The following is a 20,009-nucleotide window of genomic DNA, read 5'->3' on the forward strand; positions in this document are numbered from 1 at the left end:
ATGCTGTGTTTCAACAGATCTAAATTATTACACAAAACAGAGTTTGCAGTGTTGTAATGACCTGAAAGTGATCACTTTTTCAATTAGGCATTAGCTTAATGTAAATAACAGCATGTTTAGCAACAAACATCTTAGCAAGTCAAACTAGCCCCTACTTTGATAGGTGCTTTACAATCCTTGCATTCATTGAAGTTTTGAGATTTTGGAGAACTTCTGTATGGATTTCTTTTCAGGTTGTAATGTGAGAATAGCCTCTCAGAGATGTTATTTAGATATGATGCTCTCCTCTTCATGCTTCTTTTGCTTGAGGAGGCTCCTGAGGTTCTCTAAAGGGTTGGTAACACTTCACAATAACCTTCCGCCTAAATGGTTAACTAATGGTTAGCTAATGGTTTGTTGTGCATCTATAATACTATTATAAGCATTGATATATCATTATTAAATCAATACCTAAACATTTCCTGATGACAATAATATATCAGGGCTGCATGATTATGGAAAAATTATAATCACGATTATTTAGATTACGATCCCGATTATTAATCACGATTAGGCAGTAGAGCTTATGCCCCCCCCCCTACCTTACCCTTAATTAACATTAGTTAATCATTAGTTAACCAATTAGAGGAAGGTTATTGTGAACTGGTTGAGGTCTGGGTAGGAAGAGGGCATAGGAGTGTCTCCTCTTTTATGCCCATAGCAGTCATGACTGCATATGTTATCCCTATCAACATGAGATGGTGCATCGTCATGCATGAAAATTATGTTGATATGGAAAGCATGGTTCTTCTTTTTCTTTTATGGAGGAAAATGTCATTAACCCCACACACTTCTCCCCAAACTCCTCAAACATCATCTACACCCCTTTGGGAACCCTGACGTAGCCCACCATGTCTCTCCCAATGACTAAGGCCCAATTCATGACTCTGCCCTCTCTTTGCTGATGTCACAGCCTCATTGGTACATGGTGGTCGTTTACCAACCACATGAGCAAGACTGTATGAAAAGTTGTACTAGGCTCACGGTACTTCAGTCATGGGGGAGGATGGGGGAGAGCACTGCTTAATTACTGACCCCACCAATCTGGCGTGTCGGGAGTCAAACTGACAACCTTTGGGCTACAAGTCTGACCCCCTAACCGCTTACCCATGACTACCCAAACAGCTTGTGTGGCAGATAGCATATGAAGACAACGTTGCAGTATCATACATACTGAAATGGATGGTATTTCTGAAAGCACTCTGGGCAAGAGACACTGGTGGGCAGCTGTGAAACCTGCTCACTATGCCCCTGTCATTCACCCTCCTGACTCTCACCCCTACACACTGTCTGGACCAGGGCCTAAAAGCAAAGGCACAAATTGACATGTCCAGTATATTTGGGGATGTATTAAACTTTTTTTTTTCAAATTGTGAATGACTCGTGTAAGTGCAGTCAGTCAAGCTTCTTGTCAGAGTCGACTCTAAGCGGGTTTGTGAGATGAATACTTTCCTCATCGATTATGGCCCTTTCCCAGAATTCTCCGCTGCAGACACTGAGCATGTCTCCAGGGTTCGGGCCGTAATGAATCACAAGCGGCCGGCGCTGAAACTTCAGTCAGGCGGTGCAACAAAAAGAAGAAAGCTCCTGTGGTTACTTCTTATAAAAGAATACTTCTTTTATTCACTTCCTGAACATAGCCCTTAATGACTACATAGCATCAGAGAGAACACACTGTCTCACTCACTGACGATGAAAAAACGCAATTATTTCTCCTAGTACACATCAGAGCTGACAACTGTACAACAGAGCTGAAAAGAAGGCTGAAGAAGTAATTAACCCTTCTTTTGGATGTCCGTGATTACCTGAGAGTCTAGAAAGCTTTCCATTTCAGGGAACAGTGAGGCTGTAAGACTCCCCAACTTTAATAGAAAATAAACTCCATGATGGCACAATAAAGTAGCTTGACTGTGGCAGTTCATTTTGTGCCTAGTCGATAAGTTTGGATCTAAGATTCACTGGAATTAAAGGAAACCAAATTGTCTGTAATTTTCTGGCACAAAAGGGTTGGCTCTCCATGGACCATAGTAAATTCTGCTTTGCCGAATAAATCTCATCGCTCATACACACATTTCAGTGTTTAGTGATTAAGCAATAGTGTCAAACCATATGCATGTGCTGGGCGTCCAAATGTTTCGCTCTAGAAACTCAGATTTTTCCTTGATTTTTCTTTGATGCTTTTAAGCGCCAAAAAGATGTCCAGTCGCCTACAACTAAACTCCTTTGACTAAGATGACCTGCATGACTGATAATCATCACAGACTAATTATCTTCCAATATGCATTTGTGCACGAAAGAAGTTATCGTATACTTAACAATGGGGCTGCGTCCTACACTCATCCACATGGTAATGTTATATATATATACTGTATATATATATATATATATATATATATATATATATATATATATATATATATATATATATATATATATATATATATTAGGGGCTTTTATGCCTTTATTTGATAGGACAGTCTGAGATGGTGACAGGAAGCGAGTGGGACAGAGATTGGGAAATGACCCCGGCCGGACTCGAACCGGGGTCCCTGTGGACATGCAAGCCCAAATGTGGGGGGCTTAGCGCGCTGCGCCACAGCACCCCACATGGTAATGTGTTCAAAGTACCCATTGTGCTCTGGCTAATTTGCCAGACAAATATGAACACAGCCTTGTATTGTTAGATTGGGTGATTTAAGGTAGGACCAGCTGTACCCCAGCAAAAAGCCACAAAACATTTGGTCTGTCAATCTGCCATCAATAAATCCAGCAATCATGGGTGGAATTGCTCCCTGGATAGTGTGCGCACGTCAGGAATACTCTGCCTCTGTATCTGGCAGGATTTCAATTTCTTAAAAGATGAAAAAGGAAATACCTTTCCCTTTCCCGTAATAGTTTCTAAGCAATTCTGCAACAGCCCTAATAAGAAGGACAGAAATCAGTTTTTATTCAATCTCATATTGATTGTGTCCAAATGTATTTTGTTTGTTTTCTTGACCATTTTTGGCCTGTTTGTGTTTAGAATAGTGTTTCTTAACGGGGGCTCTACAGCCTCCTAGGCCGTTAGGGAGCCCTTGGATACAGCTGAGAGGGGGGCACTCATGGCTACAGTTGCAAATGGGGGGCATCTTACTTTAATACTAAGGAGGGCATTGGGGGTGTGGTCAAGGGGGTGTTTAAAGGTTCATAACCCATTCTAGCTTAAGGTTCATAACCCATTCTAGCCTAAGGTTTAACCCATTCTAGCCTAAGGCACCTGCAAAAAACGGCTGCTAAATACCTAAGCCCTTTTTAGGAAAAGGTACCCTCAGCCTATGAAAACCTCAGCCTCCGAAGCACATAAAAACATGAAATGAGTTGCATTTAAAAGCTAAGACCCTCCTTTTGCATTCAAATGTGTTCATTCAGCTCTAACATACCCACATGTTTAATAGAAAATCTCAAATCTCATGTGCCTGAATGCTGCGTCTATGCCGCTCTAGGTGCCTGGGTCATTGCAGCATCCAGCATAAAAGATACATGAGCAATGTACTGTATGTAAGTGTGCACTGTTGAAGCTAAACATTGCATTGCATTTTCCCCCACAGGCTATTTCATTCCTCACGCCGCTGGCTGTTATTTTTGTGGTGAAGATCATCCAGAGGACTGACAGAACAGAAATCAAAGAGGCCTGTCTAGGTATGTTTCTGTCATTGAAAACACTGTACTGTTGTTCATCGCCATCGCCACTTTCAAGCTTTCTCACCAGTGTAAGAGGTTGCTATCACAGTGTTCATTATATTGTTTATACAGTAAGTCTGCTTTTTAGGTCGATCACCATTCCAAGCCACCTCCTACTGCCAATTACAATATATTCTCTGTTTGTAAGAGAGAGAGAGAGAGAGAGAGAGAGAGAGAGAGAGAGAGAGAGAGAGAGAGAGAGAGAGAGAGAGAGAGAGAGAGAGAGAGAGAGAGAGAGAGAGAGAGAGAGAGATTGGAGATTGGTTACTCTATTTGGATGACTAATGGATTGATTGATTTGCTGATGGTTGGTTTGCTGGTTGGTTGTTGGTTGTTTGATTGTTAATTTGGTTTCTCAGTTGACTGATTGATTGATCGATTGGTTGATTAGTTAACAGATAGATTGTTTTTTGATTGATTGATTGATGGATTGATTGATTGATTGATTGATTGATTGATTGATTGATTGATTGATTGATTGATTGATTGATTGAGTACTTAATTCCGATCCAATTAAATTCAGACAGAGAAAATGGGAGAAAGGGACCCTCCCAATTCTGACCTGGGATTAGGCTGCCCTATATACAGGCTTTGGTGAGTGCCCATAAGAAAATGAGAGCCAGGGCTATCTAGCATCTTTCATAGTGAAACAGTTGCTGGTGGTTCAGAAAATATAGGGAGTGTCTGGTTTTCAATCACGCCAGAAAGGGCACACAATTAAACCTTCAATCGACCCACACATACTTCCTGTGGCATCCCAGCTGAATCGAACAGCACTAGTCATAACCTTTAGATCTGCAGCCATTTACTTGGACCCATTGATAAAAGACAATGCTCCATGTGCTCCAACGATGTCAGGCATTCCCATTACTAGGGCTGGGTGAAAAAATCGATTTAATCGATTCTGTATCGATTTCATTTAAAATTCCCATAATCGATTCACACATAATCGATTCTTTTTCTTTTTGTTCTTTTTGTTTAATTTGTCTATGAAAAATACCCAGTAGGTATTAGTCAATTAGACTTAGGCCTATTAATTAAAATTAGCAATCTGTTAACACTGTCAAGCCACAGCTCTTTGAAAATTGTATGTAAAAATGGTCTACAGCATCTTTTGGGGGAAAGCCTGGCACCAAGAGGGGAACGGATTGAATCGATTCGGATTGAATCAAATCAAATCGAATTGAATCGTGATTAATCGATTTAAAGCCCTAAGAATCGAAATCGAATCGATACAGGAACATGGCTGTGATACCCAGCCCTAGCCATTGCTAAATACAGAGGCACAAGGTTAAGTTTTTCTATTCAAGCAGGGGCATCTCTGCTTTCAAGAGGCTCATAATGACTTGATCACCTTGAAGAACACCTCTTTTGAAATGCTGCTCCTGCCTTGCATTTGTCTCTGACATACTGTAGAGTACAATCTCTTTGACATCTGATGTGCTTCTCCTGAAACTAGTCAAGAAGAAAAATGACGAAATGCTGTAGATCTCAGCTTGCAAATAGATTGGACTCATATTGGGCTCATTCAATAGTTTCTTGAGTTTTCAGGATTGGTATTAAATTCGGAAAATTCTAGTTTAGTTGTCAGTTAGTTAGGAAAATTAAATGTATTGTATATGAAATTGATCTATATACTGTATCATAATCCATGAATAGTCACTAATGTCCACAGCTTTCTTTCACGGACTGAAGATTTCAAAAAGTGAAACAGACACTTCTGTAAAATGGTAGTTAATGTCTTCTTCAAAGCTTACTCTTAGTTGAAGACGAATCAAATTAATCAAAACTTAGATGTATTACGTTCATTATATCTAACTGTGAAATCAAGCCTTACGTTTTTCTTTTGTTTCAGACGTGAAAACGTTTTATCCTTTACCTGACATATTTCAACTGTTTAACTTCCTTCTTCATCAGTGGGTCACATGGATGTTGACGTGTGACATGCTTTTAAAATCAACTGATTTTGTGGAGATGTGACCTCATTGTCAATATTGCATCAACATCCATGTGACCTTCTGATGAAGACGGAACATGTCAGGTAAAAGATTAAACAAGAGAAAAACGTAGTTCTTGATCAATCAAAGCATGTTATAATTGTTTTCATTGTGACCTATTACTTGTGGTCATCCTCAATTAGTAGGCTAAGGTGTTACTTCACTATCTTATAAACGGGAAAGTCATATCTCTGAGTGCTGAAATGAATGGCTGGACATGTTTTCATTTAAAGAGCTTGAAGAATGTTTAAAGACTGAGACTTGCCGGGAGACTTTGAATTAACACCTGAGACTGCGACTTTGAGTTAACGCGTAGAGACATACACATTGAAAAAAGCAACCATGGCAACTGCCATACTACATCACCGAAGCTGATGTGTAACTCTGGCCTTGTGTGGGTGGGACAGAATAAAAGATGACTAAAAGAGGGAGCGGGAGAGAGAGATGGAGGGAGAGAGAGAGTGTGAGGGAAAGAAAGGTTTCTAATGACTACAGACTGAGGCAGTGTGCAATTTGCTGTCCACCCGTGGACACCACAATGAGCCCTTGTTTTTTTCTTCCTGCACTACAGAGGAGAAAACATGTCGCAATTACTCGCCTATTTTTACTTCCCTTCTCATGAGCAAATAGAATTGGTCAGATGGAACACGTCTAATTTCACCTTTCAGCCACGTGCACACAGAGCCTCTCCAAATTAACACACTGCTTAATGGCTGCTCTGAGCTCTACGGCTGCCCAGACAGGGTTGCCAGATTTGGTGATTTCACGTCCAGTTGGGTTGTTTTAGGATCATCTGCAGGTTATATATGCATATATATATATCATTTTTCTGTAGATTTATGACTATAGAAATACAAAGAAATTTGTTTTGGGATTTAGTCAAATTGGTTGGGATGTTTTTGAGCATTTTCAAGTTCCTCAACTGGGGAGAACAGAATAAAGAAAGTGAGTGAAGGTAGATTAATGTTTTCAAGATCCTATTTGTGAACATTTAAACTATTCTACAGAGCATTCATTATCAATTTACACGTTCTATGTGCTGAAAATGACTCTGCGAAAACACAATTTAAACTTGAGGAATGAATCTGTATTACTTTAATTTCTGTATTTCTGCACTCTCCTTTGCAGCAGTATCGCTCACTCTGGCACTTAACGGAGTCTTCACCAACACAATCAAGCTGATAGTAGGCAGGTAATGTAATAATTTACTCAGTTCAACAAAATTACAAAATTTTCCTCTTCATTTTGTTTTTACAAAATGCAGTCTGCTTGAACACTTGAAAAGTGACTTCCATGTTTAAAGGTGTGCGGTGGAGCTGAAGACATATTTCCACTCTGTAGATAATTACATTTATTTGTAAAACAAAATGTATAATAAATAATACTCCAATAATTTACTCCAATGTGTGATGTGCTGAGGTCTATGCTGTGACCCCATAAGAGGAGAGGTGATGGAGAAAAAATGAAATGTGGCCTTTGAAAGTAAGAGAGTCTGACCCTCTCACTCCTGACTTATACGGTGTGGTTATAGAAATACATCGGAATAAGCCACACCTTCAGTTTATGAGTTTATGTGAGGTGCGGCCTCTTTCATTGTATTTTCAGTTTATCATTTGGGATAATAGCACAGCAACATTGACATTCATGTGGTTATAGTCAATAGAGGGTGGCAGGGCAAATTCTGGAGTTATGCTAATTTTATTACGAGTTCGGGAACCACTGAAACAATTTTTAAACATTACTTTTAAGACTCACATTAAGATTACATGTTGTTCCTTTCAAAATGTCGAGTGACTTCTACTGTCTATCCAGGATTTCTCGCAGCAATTTATAGTCAGTCCCTTTGACAACAAAGATCTCCCACCTATAACGACCCCTGAAAATGAAAAAAAAAAGATTTTGTACTGGGAATTTAAAAATTCTGTCAGCTATTCACCTGTTTTAGGGGGGTTTCATGTCACCTTTCGTATGAAGTGTCACTTTGCAGTGATGAAAGTCCAGTGATGGGCAACCTGGATTCAGAAGCCACAATCCAGTGCCACATATTCCAATTATTATTTTTTTTTACTTTCTCCAAATGCTCTTGCTGGACAGGTAAAACCTGGTCTTTTGTAATACTTTATACAGAACATATACAGAACACTGAATTGTATCTTGTCTGTGATACTGGCTAACCCCCCCACCCACCTTGACTAACAAATGTTCAATGGAAAACGCCATCTGTTATCTTCCATCTCAGGCCAAGACCAGACTATTTCCACCGCTGCTTCCCTGACGGCCAGGAGGACGCCAAGATGGCATGCACAGGAGAGCCCGACCTGGTCGCGGAGGGCCGCAAGAGCTTTCCCAGCAGCCACTCCTCATGTAAGTGTCCAAGACAAGCCACAATACCGGAATTTCCTAAATATATATATATATTTTTTTTGGAAAGTAAAAAGCATTGCATGAAAACAAAAAGCTAAATTGGCTTCTCAATTGATGAGTGTTTCAGGTTGCACATACTCACTATACATAGTATGTTTTGATCTTTTCTAACATGGGTGAAGCATTTCAATGATCCAACATGACACACCAATTCACGATTTGGTTCGAATCATGATTTTTGACCCACGGTTCGGTACATCCCATGATTTATAAAAAGCACATGTTTTTTTAAATTAACTAATTACCTATTTTCCACATGAACAATCATTACTGATACAATTTCTTGTGGGCTCCTTGTGTGCTTTATTTATGCTCTCCGTGTGCTCATTGCTCAAGCACTATCACCTTATATCATGTGGTTGTTTTCTGGACTGAAGGATAACAGGTTTGTGTCTATGCGTGTCACGCTTTCTCGATTCGATGCATTATTGTTACAGCTCTAATATTTATAGCTATCACACATGCACAGACAAATATAGACAGTACTGTAAATCTATGAATTGTGTGCATTGGAACTGCTGTAGGAGTGGATGGCCCTCAGCCTTCTGTCTCCGCTGGTTAAGGCTCATCTGAATTAGACACGCATTGTTCAAAGTCTTTCAAAGTGAATAAGAAAGACTATTTTTAACAGTACCTGGCCCACAGGAAAGGGACACTGTGTCATAGAACTGCACAACTGTGAAGCTCAGAGTGCCACATTTAGCCCAGATTGTTTTTTGAATATAAATGGTACGTTATGGCTGTGTGTGTGTGTGTTTGTGTTTGTGTTTGTGTTTGTGTGTGTGTGTGTGTGTGTGTGTGTGTGTGTGTGTGTGTGTGTGTGTGTGTGTGTGTGTGTGTGTGTGTGTGTGTTTGTGTTTGTGTTTGTGTTTGTGTGTGTTTGTGCAAGTGCGTGTGTTGGTGTGGGGGGGTGGGTGCTCGTGAGATGGTGTTTGTGACAACAGCAGTCTAAATAAGGAAAATAAGTGACTATATTCATACAACACAGAAGCTGGAACAATCGAAAAAGGGGCAATCTTCATGAGCACATCTGAGATGCAATGAATAAAGAAAAGGCATATGCACATCAAAGACACTAAATTAAGAGCAAGACTGATCAAGGCGTGCTCCTTCTCTACATTTGAGAGTCCTACTTTGTGTAGGGCAATTATATAATGAGGCATCTCACCAAACAAATAATCACCATCACACATAACTTGGCCTTGGTTTTCAGTGGATGGAAAGATTGGCATTTTGGCCTTGAACTACATGTTTCTACAATCAGGACTGTGAACCAGAATTTTTTGCCAAGTGGTTGGTTGCTAACTGAAAGGGTGTTTTAACGTTTTAGATTTTTGGTTACATCCTAAAATTGATGTTCCTGAGCCAGTTAATGATGTTCATTGAGTTTTTTTTTTTTTAATTCCTGACTAGCGCCCTAGTACAGTGGTGTAGTCTACGTAGAACGCGGGTATACGGAGTATACCAACCTCTAAATTTCAGGGATTTCCGTATACCCACTTAATATTGATTGATCCTTTGTTTTGAATAGCACACATATATGCAGTATACCCACTTCAAAAAATGCTATTGGCTATAGGCTACTTTTGCTTATACTGTAGTTGCTACTTCAGTTACGTATAAGACTATGCATCACCAAAGGTGGCGAATATTCTGACTTTATTTTGCACTTCAGTCCCTGCTGTAGATCTATAGTTTTTAAATTCAACTCAGAAGATTAGTGTCTGTCACAGGCTTGACATCATGATGGTGCAGAACTCACCAAAATGATGGATGGCTGGATGGCTGGTCCACGCTATGTTCACAACACATGAGCAAATATATTCAGTTCATATTTGAAAACATAGGCCTATATACTGTACAGTATATTTTAAAGATTGACAGACTACATTATTTTCATGCATCTTATGATTACGACTGACGAAGACTGTAGGCCTTCTGATTGTCTGGTAATTGGACTCTTCCACCTCTATAAATTGAGTGGACTTAAAGGGATATCCCACAATTTTGGGGCTTAATACAGTTTAAATCGTTGGCTGGGGTTTATAAAGGTGGTAAAGGGTCTTATTTTTCACGTTAGGCCTAAGTGTTGTCTTGCTTTAAGACAAGTTAAAAGAGGGAATATGTCGCTAAGCTAGTGAAAGTCAATGGATCCGTGTAGCATTGTAGCATGCTACACGGATCCATTGACTTTCACTAGCTTAGCGACATATTCCCTCTTTTAACTTGTCTTAAAGCAAGACAACGGCTTACATGAAAAATAAGACACTTTACCACCTTTATAAACCTCAGCCAATGATTTTAACTGTATTAAAGTGATACTGTCCCATTTTTGGAAATAAGCTCATTTTACACCTCTCCTTGAGTTAAATGATTGGGTTTTACCTTTCTCCTGTACTTTGAACCGTTCTCTGGGTAAAGCAGTACAAATCTTACCTCGATGCTAGCAGTTAACATTGAGTCCCATGAGACCAGCTGGCAGCTAACTGTTCTCATACGACTCAATGTTAACCATTAGATTGGAGATAAACTTTGTACTGCCGTACTCAGAGAACGATTGAAAGTACAGGAGAAAGGTAAAACCCAATCATTAAACTCAAGGAGAGGTGTAAAATAAGCTCATTTCAAAAAATGTGACAGTATCACTTTAAGTCCNAAAATAGTGGCATACCCCTTTAACAGAAAGTAAACCTCAACAGCCAATATGTCAGGGCTTTGAAGCCATGCTTGTCCAACCAAGCTTGCATTTGAGTTATTTTATATATGTGAATATTTCCACTTGGAAATTCCTAGTTATCTTCTATATTGATGGAGCCCCTTCCTTAAAAAAATGACAAAAAGGGATCTCCTCACATTGACACCGATTATCCGTTAGTTAGGGTGTGTCGACTACAGTATTATATGTAAGCCTCTTTAAATGACTAATTGATGACAGAAAGGGGAATGGAGAACCAACTGCTGGGTACAGTCAAATATTTTCTTACTTCTAATAGAACGTCTCTGGTACAGTATGTGTTTGTTTTCTTTTTCACAATTGCACATTTCATTGCATTTCATTTTATTTTCTAAATAACCTTTTCATTTACAATAAGCCTTTAGATCTTGACATTAATTAACTGAGCAAAAATCCATGAAAATGGTCATTAGCTAAGACATCAGGTCATGCCAATATTGTACAAATCAAATATTTAATTCAAATGCAATTTGGTGGAGCTGTTGATCTGTGAGATTTTAAGAGAAATTGAATGTGACAATTGGATGTTATGCCAGAGAGCATTAGACTGGTTTGAAATTAATGTTGTTATTCTCATTAACACAAAGAGAGATGTTAATTTGTGGATCTTTATGAGAAGACATCTGTCTTCCATGCTTCTCCTCATCTGTTTTAGGGATTGCTGTTGTAGGAACTGCTGAAATTAATCTGAAATGACGTTGTGCCCGAGATTTGATTTATGATGCTGTCTAGAGAAAGCTCTTAATTGAGGTTTAATCGCCTGATGGTGCTTGTCTGTACGGTGATATTTAATGGCAGAAGAACCTTGGAAAAGATAGATGTACCTGTAGAGGGCCATGTGTCTCAGAGTTTTGAAGACCTGGAGGTTCAACTCATCTGACCTCTCTGCAGCTTGCAGCAAGCACTTGTAGACCTTTGACTTTGTTCAGAAAGAACCTCCCTGAGTTACCAGAAACACATCAGTGACCTTCTGACTGCAACTTGTTGAGCAGACATCTTCAGGTTACCTGTGGAAGTAATGGCCTGGCTCTCTGCTGTTGTAAACATCTCAGTTGTGAGAGTTGTTGAAACTTTAACCTATTATTTAAAAAAATAGCCTCAACTCAGGTTTCAATTTTGAGCCCAGGGGTGTCAAAGTAGGGAGGGAAAGTGAGGAGACTGAGTCACCAGGATATACGAGAGGGCCCCATAAGGAGTCAAATTTGTTTTTGAACATATTAATATCGTATATAGGAGGTCCATTGGAGGTGATTGAGTTTGTTATACTTTGGATCCAGAATTTGGTGCTACACCCCTTTTTGAGTGCTTAACATCTTTAGGTTATCCTCTGTTTTTTTGTCAGTGCTATTTCTTGTATAAAAATCAAGAGAGGCCTGTGAAACTGCTTCTCAGTCTCATTATTCTGTCAATAAGCAATTTAATTTGAGAGCCTAAAAAAGCATTGCTGTGTGTGAACTGTTTTGCTTTAGATATAGGCCTACAAGCTGCAACCTAGGGTTTGGTTCATTTGAACTCTGCGTTTCTCGCTGTCAGCACGACTTTTGTATTCAGCTTATCAATTTATTGATGAGCAGAATATAAAAGCTGTTGAACATATTCCAAAGTAAACCACCTAGCCGAGAGTGCCGTACACAACAGAGCTAGTTTCTTAATAATTCATCATAAAATGATGAAATGTGACTTCGGCTGCTGCCACATTATACATTTCAGACCGATTTCTTTTCAGACTTTATTTTTATGTCATATTCTTTTTGTCAGCTACTTTCCCTCCAAACTCAAACCCCTAATACAGTGAACCATCCTGGGGATTGGCCTGCCTGTAACCTTAATGAAAACTGGGACAAAAAGACAGGGGAAGTGCTAAGCCCCCTTGGTGTGAAGATTTAATCATGAAGCAGTACCGTACCTGTGACATCCGTTTGAAAGGTGTGACAGAATTCCCAAAAGCTAAGGGGGAAATTCTATCAAAGTTGGCTGACTCCACTTTTGTCAAGTTTCTTTTTTTTAAAGGAATTATTTCAGTGAGCAGTTCAATCATTTCTTTGGGTTCAAAAGTGTGTAAATGGAGTGCAAAAGTAGGTGGTCTGACTTTAGAAAGGAAAGAGGTATGAGGTGGCTCTGTGGGCTAAGGCTAATTTCCTCCAACGCCCCTCCCGCTTACTTTCGCATCTTACTCTCTCACTGTCCTTCATTAGGTAGGTAGGCTAAACCAGTTAGTGAAACCAACTTACTGTATGCATTGCAAGTCAATACATTTAGTGCAAAGCCAGAAGAATTACACATCATTGGTGATGTTTGTACACAACAACTTTGACATTGATGTCATTAATCTGTCCACTGCTGCCAAGGACGACCACTTTTGACTATGAGGGCAATCGGCTGTAAATAAGTAGGCTCAATCACTTGATTGAAGCTGCAATCTGCATAAACCTACTTTTGTTGCTTTTTTAAGATGGCATATTTAAGATACTATAGCACTATGGTTTAAAACATAGAGGAGGACTTGCCAGGATACTTATTGTGACAACACCTTTCACCCAGGTCGAATCATGTCTCCCTTTTACTGCATGGTTGTTTCTTACAGTTTGCTACTAAAATGCCTTTGAAACATCCTTGGGGACATTGCAGCGGATATAGGGGAACCTGTCAGATGGACTGACTTTGAGTGGCCTTTTCTTTTGTTTCAAGCTCTCAAGTGTAAGAAAGATCTGATACACTGTCCACCAGCAAGAAACTTTTAGTCAAATAAGTTTTTGCTGATGGAATGGACAGTGGGCAGGATCTTTCTTATACTTGAATGACAGCCTCACTGGTAATATCATACACACTTGCACACAGAGGTGCAAAAGCACCCTTTTTGAACTTGTTTCAAGCGTTGCCAAAAATCAAATGGCTGTAAATGTAGGCTCTGTCTCCTACCCCTTCCAAGCTGCCTGAAAAGTTTCCCCTGGGTGTTTGGGCCCTGTGGGGCTTCATGGCCTCAGGTAGAGGTGCCTTGGCACCACCAAATTGCATCGGAAACATTTCCTTCCTCATTCTCATCCACTCACTTGCTGTGAAATGTTCATGAATAATTGAAATCCCCTTGGGGGTTTAGCTGCGACACCCGGTCGCTTTACCTGCGTCATCAACAACTACTGAAGATAGACCTTATTTTTAACTTAAAAAAAAAAAAATCCATTAGAACCATATATAGGTATGTTTTTGGTTCAACACCCCAAAAATGTGTAACAGCTCTTCCCATGTATTTCTTTGAATTTTTAGGGGTTTTTAGGGTAAATTTCCCCTCGCGCATTGCACATCTTTGCATCACGCTTGGCTTGTATGTTTAAAGCAAAACACATGAGATTGTTGCTCCCGAGTTGCACTCAAGCCCCTTGTGTGTTTGTGAGCATGCGTGCACGCGTGCGTGTGTGTGTGCGCATGTGTGTGTGCATGTGTGTGTGTGTGTATGTGTGTGTGTGTGCGTGCGTGCGTGTGCGTGCGTGCATGCGTGCGTGCATGCGTGCGCGCGTGCATGTGTGCGTGTGTGCATGCGTGCATGGGTGCGTGTGAAGCCTCTGAAGGAGTGGTATGTCTCAAAGTGTAAAGAAACACCACAGCACCGCCATGCCCAGTAGGCTCTTTGATATGTGTAGTAGAGTAGACTGTTGCACAGAGTTTCTGTCCCTTGGTGACAAAAGACTAGAGAGTTATGGGAAATTCATCACAAGAAATCTAATTTTGAAGCTCTGTGAGAGCTGAAGATGGGTCAGTTGGATTTGATTTTGTTGTTGCACCGCCAATACCATGAGACTGTTTTGCTCCAAACTTCTTCAAAAACACCAGCTGTGGATAACGTTGTTTTTTGTGATTAAGATACTGAGACTGTCCTTTTTCATATGCGTACAGTATGTCCTCTTTGTTCTTGGCCATATACTGTAGTACAACATTACCTGCCAGACGGATTTGTTAAAAGAAGCAACCATACCAACTGTGCTTACTGTGGTGAATTCATCGGTACGTGTGCATAGATACGTTGTCCTCTTTTAATGGATGTCAGTAATACTTTGGTTTTATTTATTAAGATACAGAGTTGTTTAAGAGACTGTTAAATACAGATTAAGGATGGCATCAATTCAACAAAAAGTTATCATCCTTTTTTACAGATGATATTTTTTTTTTTACTAATACTGTCCTTTGTTATAGAAAAGTTGGCCTCCAATTGACAAGGACGACTTCAATAATCCATGCATATTAACCTCCTTCAACCTTTCTTTCTGAAATTGCACAATACATAGCTTGATATGCATCTGACATTTGACATTTTTACAGCTGACAAGACTGACATTTATTGCCGTGCCTTCAAATAGATTAGGGTTGGGTTTTATTATAGTTTGGAACCTCAGGTTGACTTTTAAAGACATCCATGTTAACTTCAAAACGACACTTTTTAGTGGTAGTTCATCAGCCACATATAATGCCTTACAACAGCTCCCTTTCTTTGCTGTACTGAGTGATGTCAAATCAGTAAGAGGACAGTATTTTATAGCCTGGTGTTTTTATAGACTTCTTTGTGCTTATGGCAAAAGCATTCTGGGTTATGAGGGGCAATTTGGGCGACATGAACGACAGTTTATAGTTGAACTTAAGTGAATATTAGGATAATGACGAGGCATGACGCAATTCAGCAGCTCCCAATCGGAATGTCGTAATGCTGGCATTCTGCTAGTAACCATCCCACTTTCCTGCTTTTGTTGCTTCTGCTGTTGCAGCTCTGAAATAGCCCAGCAACGGTTTCTCAGCTTGATACAGCTTTTTGTCACTTTTAGTGTAATTGCAGCAGGGCAGGGAAAAGATGCCTGCGGGTCATTCTGTGGTATTGTGTCTCCAAAATAGGAAGAGAATAAAGTATGAGGAAGAACGACTGTAATAAGTTGTGTAAGCCCTGAACATAGAAATATATCTAAAAGCAGGCAGTGGCAGAATCGGAAAGGTCTTCAGTGGTAAAGTTTGGGCTCTCCTCACAGAGGCTCTTTTTTCAGTAATTACTTTTAAAAGTCATGCAGAGGTTATAGAAGACATAAACAAAAAAGTACACCACTACTCTTGACAATTTCTTACCACGAAGCCCTGCTCTTTTTATGTAAAGGCCACCTCCCTGTGTCTAAATTTGTTGCCAATGGTGTGGCTGGCAGATACTTGGCAGAATGGCGGGACTTTGGCACATTCAGCATTCTTGGCAGTACATCACTCTGGCGCACCAGAGCAATTCCACAGAGTCTCACACTCCTCTCTGCCTTCATTCAGACTGAAAACACACCATCATGACACTAATTTACTGTTCAGCGTGATGACACACTTAGCCACACACAACAGACCATTTGGTCTTTTTGTGTGAACAGTCCCGCTGGGGCACATGCTTGAAACAGAACAATTAGCGGAAAGTTGTAACAAATCAAAGTCAATATATTTGTACTGTTTTGTCAATACACTCTATGTACAGGGTTTAGGCATTTACTGAACATGTATTGACTGAACTGTTTCCTTTCTACTCTGAAACTTTCTTCAGTCTTGCTCTGGTTCACGTATACAAGGGTCAGAGATCCACATCCTGTGCAGTTTGCTCAGAACGCCAGTAAATAATATATTAGAGATTGGCTTTTGTTATCGTTTACAGTACAACGATTTTTTTTACTTTTATAAAGCTATTGTTGCTGTGCTGTGAAAGTCTCTTTTATTGGCTCTTCAGCCAAGTGGCTCAAGGCTCTTAGGGCCATTATGTATTTGGCAAAGCAACATGAAGTAGTTGCCCGTTGCGAAAACAAAAGCAGGCCTACGGACATCTCTTGGCGATCGATTTGAATTCACTTTATCTCCAATTTTAGGTAAAGGGTTAATTACCTCCCCTGCTCTGCTGGCGTACTGTATAGTGTGAATTTGACACTAAAAATAGAGTACATGGTCCTACCGTGGCCTAACGGTAGGGCACTCGGTTACTAAGCCGGGGACCCGGGTTCGATTCCGGCCTGGAGCATTAGCCAGTCCCTCACCGTCTCTCTCTCCCCGCTCGCTTCCTGTCCCTCTGTCACTGTCCTATCATAAATTTAGAAAGCACCAAATAGTCCAAAAAAAGCTTTTTAAAATAATAGAGTAGAATCTTTAACATGATCATTGTGTTGGTCTTAGCCTACTCTCTGTTTTGTATTAGCACTGTTCTGCTGTAACTGTTGTAAGGCTACCTCTGCATCAGAGGGGCTGCCAGCAATTGGGGTTTATTGATGAACAAAGGTTTCCTTCCTCTTTTTCATTAATAATAACATTAATAGTGTCCTCAGAGGGCCTCCCTGTCAATGACAGGCCCTTAAAATCAACTTCACTTTCCCCCCTCACTGGCAGCGCTCCTCAGATTCAATCAAGTCAATTGATTTTTAGATATGCACTGAATTGAGATGTGCGGTACAGTACATTGGCTTCCGTTCTGTGTCTTGTGGTTGTCCTTGAGCATGTATTCAAGTGAAAGCCCTCCCTCCACTGTGTCTTGAAGAGTATTGCTTGTGTTGTTCTTTTTTAATGTCAGTGAGTTGTAGCATGGAAACCATGACAGTGAGCAGCTGTCGCTTTATATAGTGCATCATCAGCACAGTCGTCACGTCAGCTACTGCTGACTTAGTCGCACAGCCCACTGACATAGCATTTACCACTGTATTGACAAACTTTTCATTTGGTCATACATGAAACTTATGTGTATAAGAGGGTAAAACATCTTGTGACCTTGTAATCTGGCTGTATTTTTGATTTCTTGGCTTCGGAATTATTGAATGTTATTAGTGAAGTGAGGCTGCTAAACATATATGGAACAGAATTGCATTTTCAACATGATCCTTGCAAGAGAATGAAGCTGAATTCATTTAACCCATTGATGCCTGATGTTGCGTTGCACAACATTGACCCTGGCGCCTGGAGCTGCAATACGCAACATTCATGCTCATGAGATTTGATTCAACTTTACTAAAAATCTCTGTTTGTTTGAGATGAATTAACACATTCTAATGAAAGATGAGGGTCTTAGCGTTTAAATGCAACTTAGTACATATTTTTATGTGCTTCTGAAGCTGAGATATTTAGGTTTTTATAACCTGAGGGCAGCTTTTCTTAAAAATGGCTCAGGCATTCAGCACCCTTTTTTCAAGTGTGTTAGACGTCAATGGGTTAAAAAACACATGCATATCTGCCAGCACAAGGTGTATCACTTAAATACTATAATGCGAAGAAAAATGCAGACCGATGGCGGTATAATCATGGTTAGTATAGATAGGATGTGTATATTGCAAGTGTCTAATGTTTGAGATGAAAGTGTTAGCATGATATCTCATCTGGAATCAGTGACGGGAAACCTATGGATACATTTCCTATCCAATCCACCCAGTGGTCATTCAATCAGGCAATCATCTGGCTGAATTTCACAGGTAAAACCAGGTCATTGTAACTAATTTATCCAGGTTTCCCATCACTGTCTGGATATCAATATGGCTTTACAGATAAGCATCAATGTGGCCTCTGGTTTGAGGAGGAAAATGACATGTTCTGTAGGCCTAATTTATGTCAGAATGACAGCAGACAAAATGTGTCTTATTCCATCTGGTAATATTGCTGTGAGCACAGAGCACTTCCACTGTGATATGAACTCCCTGCATATTCGAGCTTTCCTTTTTTATTCAAACACTTTTTCAACATTTCCATCTGATTTACCGTCTTAATTTGCATGGACCAGACTGTCACAGAAATGTTAACGTTCATGAATATGGTCTGGAAATCACCATATAACACAGGGGTTTTGGTGTGGAGAAGCTTATTTGTTGACGCTAATGTTCCAATTTCATGACTTCATTATCCAAGGTCGCCAAAGAACCCAATTAAATTGCACGTTTATTACCAAATTTGGGCTGGATCGCATGTGAATTAGAGGCCTTATCTCAGGATTAGGGGTTTTCAAGTTGCCAGGGTAACAGGTTAGGTGGCGGAAAGCGGGGCTGTTTCGGCCTCTGCAGGTCTGCCCTCTTATCTCTGCAGATGTCTCATACACAGTGAATTTTACAGTGTTGACACCACACTTGGAGAGTATCTTTAACACTCTTAGGGTTGGTTCTACTCTGTGTTGAATTAACACCGTCTAATCTCTGCAGATGATTCAGAGCTAGGTGGATTTTTGCACCATATTTCCAAGCCGAGTTACACTTTATTGTAGCCTCTTACTGCAGGTGGACCCATCGACAGCTCTATTCACTCTTTGCTGAAAACACTCAACAACCATTTTGGTGACAATGAGGTTATAACAGAGGCTCTGCGCTACAGGTTAAGGTGCAGTTAGATTGTTTAAGTGCAGTTAAGCAAAGTATGAAACATCATGTGACCCTATGCACTGTCTTGCACTGTGCTGGATGGTTAGGTTTAGGTATGTACAGTGTAAGTACGGTAAAATTTCATTTGAAGGAGTCTACATAAGGGTGTCATGTAACCAGCATAAGAATGATATGACACATGTCAGGAACATTAATGACACATTATTAATGTTTATGGCTGTTTTCATATGTGTCATTCAGTTTTTGGAATAGAATAGAATGACACATTATGGCAAGTCACAGTAATATTGCACGTACGGTAGATTACATATACACCAAAAAAAGCAACCGTGACGTAAAGACTTACCCAGAGGAGCAAACATATCCTGCTGCATAGCCTTCCCCCTTCTTTTCTCCCTTTCCTGTCTACTCCGCACAGCGGTGTCTTTTGAAAAACACAGCTGCAGACATTAGTGGCAGACGGACCAGTCGTCTGTGTTTAAAGAGCTAGCCTCCCCCAGGAGCAGAAATGTGAAATGAACTAAATACTGTTCTCCATCTGGGAAAATCTGTTTGTTTTTCTGTACATTAAAAGGGCCTGAATGCTCTCAATGAAACTCTGAGGGTGATGGCTGAAAGTGTGTGTGCAACAAAAAAGCCAAGCCAAGTAGGTTTATAGGTTTATTGTCACTTCAGCTGAAACAACTGAGGAGACTAGGCCATCGAGACAAGGCAGATACAGCAGAGTACACACACACACACACACACACACAC

The 20,009-nt window shown here is 40.1% G+C and overlaps 1 protein-coding gene across 1 annotated transcript in view; it reads left to right on the forward strand.

Annotated features, from left to right (window-relative positions):
* The window catches only part of plpp4 (phospholipid phosphatase 4), a 69,506-nt gene that overhangs the window by 42,438 nt on the left and 7,059 nt on the right, over positions 1-20,009 (forward strand). Inside the window, exons 3-5 of the mRNA XM_063191180.1 lie at positions 3,627-3,717; positions 6,885-6,948; positions 7,996-8,120. Of these exons, the coding sequence (XP_063047250.1) occupies positions 3,627-3,717; positions 6,885-6,948; positions 7,996-8,120 (280 nt within the window). The remainder of the gene's footprint in view (positions 1-3,626; positions 3,718-6,884; positions 6,949-7,995; positions 8,121-20,009) is intronic.

This window comes from Engraulis encrasicolus, chromosome 24, assembly GCF_034702125.1.
Source record: "Engraulis encrasicolus isolate BLACKSEA-1 chromosome 24, IST_EnEncr_1.0, whole genome shotgun sequence".
NCBI lineage: Eukaryota > Metazoa > Chordata > Actinopteri > Clupeiformes > Engraulidae > Engraulis > Engraulis encrasicolus.